General features: G+C 35.9%; 1 protein-coding gene across 1 annotated transcript; it reads left to right on the top strand.

The window, feature by feature from the left end:
- The first annotated feature begins 2,937 nt into the window (after positions 1-2,937).
- Positions 2,938-4,227, top strand: LOC106960400 (olfactory receptor-like protein OLF4). The gene has a single exon (XM_015053483.1). The coding sequence runs from the start codon at positions 3,061-3,063 to the stop codon at positions 4,009-4,011; it is 951 nt and encodes a 316-aa protein (XP_014908969.1). The 5' UTR covers positions 2,938-3,060; the 3' UTR covers positions 4,012-4,227.
- Positions 4,228-4,641: the final 414 nt, after the last annotated feature.

Below are 4,641 nucleotides of genomic sequence, written 5' to 3'. Positions count from 1 at the left end.
GCCGGAAGGACTTGATTCCCCCTGGATCTCTGATTCATCTTCCGGCTCAATGGGGCTGTCATCTTCAACAGGGAAAATGACAGCGTCGTAGTCGACTTGGATGTTGAGGTCTACAATGTCGACCCATGAAAGCTTAGCTGGAAAAGCTTCATGTTCGCAAACAATCTGTTGTTGCTTCATATCTATATCGTAGTAACTTCTTGCTTCTCTGAACGTCAAACGTGCTCTGAAGGGTGATCTGCCGCGATAGAACTGTGGAACGGATCAGAGAAAACTCTGTCCGTGAGCTACATTCAAGAGAGAGATTCCCTTGTGATATCATAGAGTGATGACATCACTGCTGATGTCATTGATACCATTGGAACTGAACGTTCTATCCACCTTACTCCTCGGGGGCTTACTGGGGAAACGATTATGGGTCTTACTTCTGGTGACTAGTGGAAGTAGCATTATTTCGTTGTAATTTATAGGTTTTTTGGCTAACCTATATTCATGAAAGAAGTTACATCTCTTTTGTCGGTTAATACACTGCACTGCTCCCCATTAGCATTCCCTAAAAATAGCTTTTATCTATTTTTCTTATTTATTAGTCACACTTAGTACACTGAATGGAGGAAGAAAATGTAAAACAACATGCTAGCAACAGCATTTAGGCTAATGTTAGCAATTTGGCTCATTTTAACTTGTACACTAATTTTAACATACAGATGGACTAAGTCCATGTTACTCAACATGTTTGTGACTCTCCACATGCTATTGAGTACATTGCAGCTTACTTTAGCATTGATTCTAATTTGTAGCATCAGACAGGCACACTTTGGCAGGGCCCATTTAAATTTCTTCAGAAATGTTCTAGTTTTATTTTAGATCTATCCAAAAACAGATTATTTAAACATTAAAATATTCCTTCCTGTAATATTTTCAAAAGCGAAAAAAGTCAGAGGCTCTACTAAACTTTTTGTTATTGTGGAAATATTGTTTGATTAAATGTTCCTGCAGCATGACAGAAAACCCCATGTGAGGCCAAGCCTCCTGAGAAGTCATTAAGCTGTATTAAAAATTCAGACCATTAATGACTGTAAATATTGACACAATAAATTATTCCCATTGGTGTTTAATGTTTCTAATGATGTGTGGATGAAAGGCACTTCTATGTGGAAAAACTATAGGAAATTGACAAAAATAAGTTACTCAATACAGTACTGACTAAATACTTTAAACTGCATTTTGTCAAATAGTTTACTTTATTTTTTTAATTTGTTGCAGCAAAACAAAACATGTCACTTCGTCCATGTTTCACATTTTGTATAAGTTTCTTTCTTGAAAGCTGTCTTTGGTCTATCCCAAACATTTATTCTATTTAGTGCTTAATTTATTCAACTTTCACTCCTCTGTCCAGACATTATTTGCGAAGTCCTGGTCTTTGTCTATGTTCTCTGGTAAACTCCTCTCCTTTATGTTTTTCTTATCAAAGGCTAACTTATCAAAGTTAGCTTATGTTTTTGGGTTTTTATGTCAAGTAAAAACATATGTGTTTAAAAACATAAAAGCATATTTTTATGTCCATCAAGTTTTTATGTCAACATAATCAAGTCCTTATGTTTTTCTTATCAAAGGCTAACTCCTTACCTACAGTCTTTTTCTGAGACGCTTTAATTTCAACAGTAGCAAGAACCCACTTCAGATGCGATTATGACAATTTCAGACTTTGAGGACATTTTAGAATAGAATAGAATAGAAATATCCTTTAGTCCTTTATTATCCCACAGTGGTGAATTTCAGGTGAATCAGCAGCAAATTGACAGGTGGTTGAGGCATGTAGGTTCACAAAAGGACAAAAATGTAGCATGTGTAAAACATTTAAAATAACATACGTACGGTTCAAAGGAATGTGTAACTTAGAACACTTTTTTTTTAAACGTCAAATTTGTGCATTTTATCCATTAAAAAACAACAATAAATGAGAATAAAGTGTGCGAACAACAGAGATGTGGAAATCACAGCACAAATCTTAATTTGAAATTAGTTTGTTGGGAGCAGTGATGGTTATAGAGTTGAGCAGCTGTTAACTCGGCCTTCTGTTCCTTCCTGTTTAATACTCAATTCAAGGATAACAGGATCAATAATTTACACCTGGTAGGGGACTTGTAGCATGTTGTCTACTTAATATGGATCTGTGGCGCATCCTTGTTCTTATGTATTAAAAAATGTGATAGACAGAGATGTATGAAAATATTTCTCTTTAGCATTTTAACAAACGCATGGCACCATGTATATTGTGTATTTAAAAAAAAAAAGAAAATTAAACAAATGAAAAGATGCAACATCTGTTGCATCTCCTTAAAATATCAATATAAGTTTTGCTCTCCAATGTCATTTTCCACTTATGGAAAGGAGGCATGTGCAGAGTCTCCATAATGCCAAATAAGTCTAAGATTTAAAAAAAGGTTTCCACAAACCCTAATCTTTCCTTGTTTATACTACACTTGACCACCGGTGCCTTAATGCAAACATTGATGCCTTCTTAAAATTGTCTTAATGTTATGGTAGACAAAGATCTAACTGAATGTAACTTGTGCCAAATTTGAATGTTTTTAATTGGGTCTCAATCTGATTACACAGATGTAATCAGATTAAGACTGCATTTAATTACATTATGCTGGCTGTGAATTTGCTCTTTACAAAAATGATGAATTCTGCATATACGGTGGTGATTCAAATTATTCACTTGAATTAAATCAGTAGCAAAATTGAGAAATAAAACATGAGCTCTGTTGCACAACTGGGATTATGTCATTCATTAGTAAACAACGCTAACATGTGATGTGTCATGGGAACACTTGTAGAGATCAGAACTTGTCATCTCCACTGGAGTAAAGAAAAGTCGGATAACATACCATGACATTAAGCTCAGTTCTGCACAGGTGAATGGTCTTTCTATGACTTATGGATTTTTTTACCTGCCATTCCTTTTTAATGTTTACATTTAACTTCAATGTCTAACTGAATGTTTGTTTTAACCAGCAGGTGAAGTACAACTAGTTTTGAGAGCTCTTCAGCATGTTTAATGTGTCACAGTCTGAGTCCAACATGACAACAGCAAGTCAGAACCAGGATCTGTTGAGGATAGCACTAATTTCCACCCTGTCTACAGTTCCATCGTTTGTTTTTCTCTACATCAATGGGACCATTCTGTTCACGCTGAGGAGCAAACCTGTGTTTCGTGACACCTGTCGTTACATTCTACTCTACAACCTTCTTCTGGCAGACACTGTCCAGCTGGCGCAGAGTCAAATGCAGTTCTTACTGTCAGTGTGCAGAGTCAAACTGGCTTATTCGCTGTGTACTGTTCTTAGCATGCTTGCCAATCTTACGACTGGGATTTCTCCCCTAACACTGGTGGTAATGCCATTAGAGAGATATGTGGCTGTGTGCTACCCACTGAGGCACTCTTCCATCATCACCGTCAGAAACACAACTGTGGTAATCATTGCAATTTGGGCTGTCAGTTCACTGAACAATCTCACTCGTGTTTTGATGTTTTTAGAGTTTTCATTAGAGAAAATGGAGAGGTGGCAAGTAGAAGATGTTTGTTCTAATTTCGCTTTGGTGCTTGGTGCTGTAACTGCAGAATATGACAGGGCCTATACATGTGTTGTGTTTGTGTCAGCTGGTGTTGCTACAACTTTCTCCTATGTTAGTGTCATTATAGCGGCCAGGTCAGCCTCCACAGATACAGCTTTAGCTCATAAGGCCCGTAACACCCTGCTGTTGCACCTGGTTCAACTGGGCCTGAGTCTTTCCTCCACTATTAATAACCCGCTAATTATAGCTCTTTCACAAATCCTAACAAGAGTGGCATTTTTATGGGTTCAGAGTGTTTTTTATGTTTGTTTTATTATCTTCCCCAGATGTTTGAGTTCTCTAATCTATGGGCTAAGAGATCAGACCATCAGACATGCTCTTTTGTATTATCTGTGTTGTCGAATGAAAGTTAAAATCAGTGGCTAGTAGTGTTTGAAACATTTGTGTCTTTCTGGAGTCTGGAGGCACAGGGTCCAGAATCTACTTGGACAATGGGTTTGTTGCCGTCAAAGGAAAAAGGGGCAGTTCACCACCAGATATGTCTTCTACAACCCAAAATAATACATTGGCAGGTTAAAAAGAAACTTTCAGAGTTATGTCTGGAATAAAGATGTTTTCTATTTATGTTTTCCCTGATAAATATTTTCATCTTAAGTTTTTAAGAAAATTAAGAATAAGGTTTAAAACTGAAAATAAAATTCACAGGCAATAGACCCATGATCTCCATTGTGACAATATATTTAATTTCAGTGAAAGTTGTGATGTTACTTTAAAATCTAACTCAAATTCAATAATTTTTCTTTTTCATGTATATCACTTGCTTAATTTATTTACCACCTGAATTTTAAATTGTTTTTTTTTTTCAAATTATTTTAATGAACCAGCTGTATAAATAAAGTATGTGTCTTGCTAACTATCAGTAACAGTTTTGTCTTAATATACTAGTTTAAAAGATTTACAGTCCTTAACAGAATGTGATCTAATAATTTTACTTTAGAAAGAGAATACAAAGTGAAAGGCCTAATTAACATTCCCCTGAAATTGGTGTGCAGTTTG

This window comes from Poecilia latipinna, unplaced genomic scaffold, assembly GCF_001443285.1.
Source record: "Poecilia latipinna isolate Pla-1442-1.1 unplaced genomic scaffold, P_latipinna-1.0 Scaffold1184, whole genome shotgun sequence".
NCBI lineage: Eukaryota > Metazoa > Chordata > Actinopteri > Cyprinodontiformes > Poeciliidae > Poecilia > Poecilia latipinna.
This window is presented reverse-complemented; position numbering and strand designations above follow the sequence as displayed.

What these genes read in the sequence shown, in the direction of transcription:
- LOC106960400 (XM_015053483.1), top strand. Translation starts at nt 3,061, where the DNA reads ATGTTTAATGTGTCACAGTCTGAGTCCAACATGACAACAGCAAGTCAG.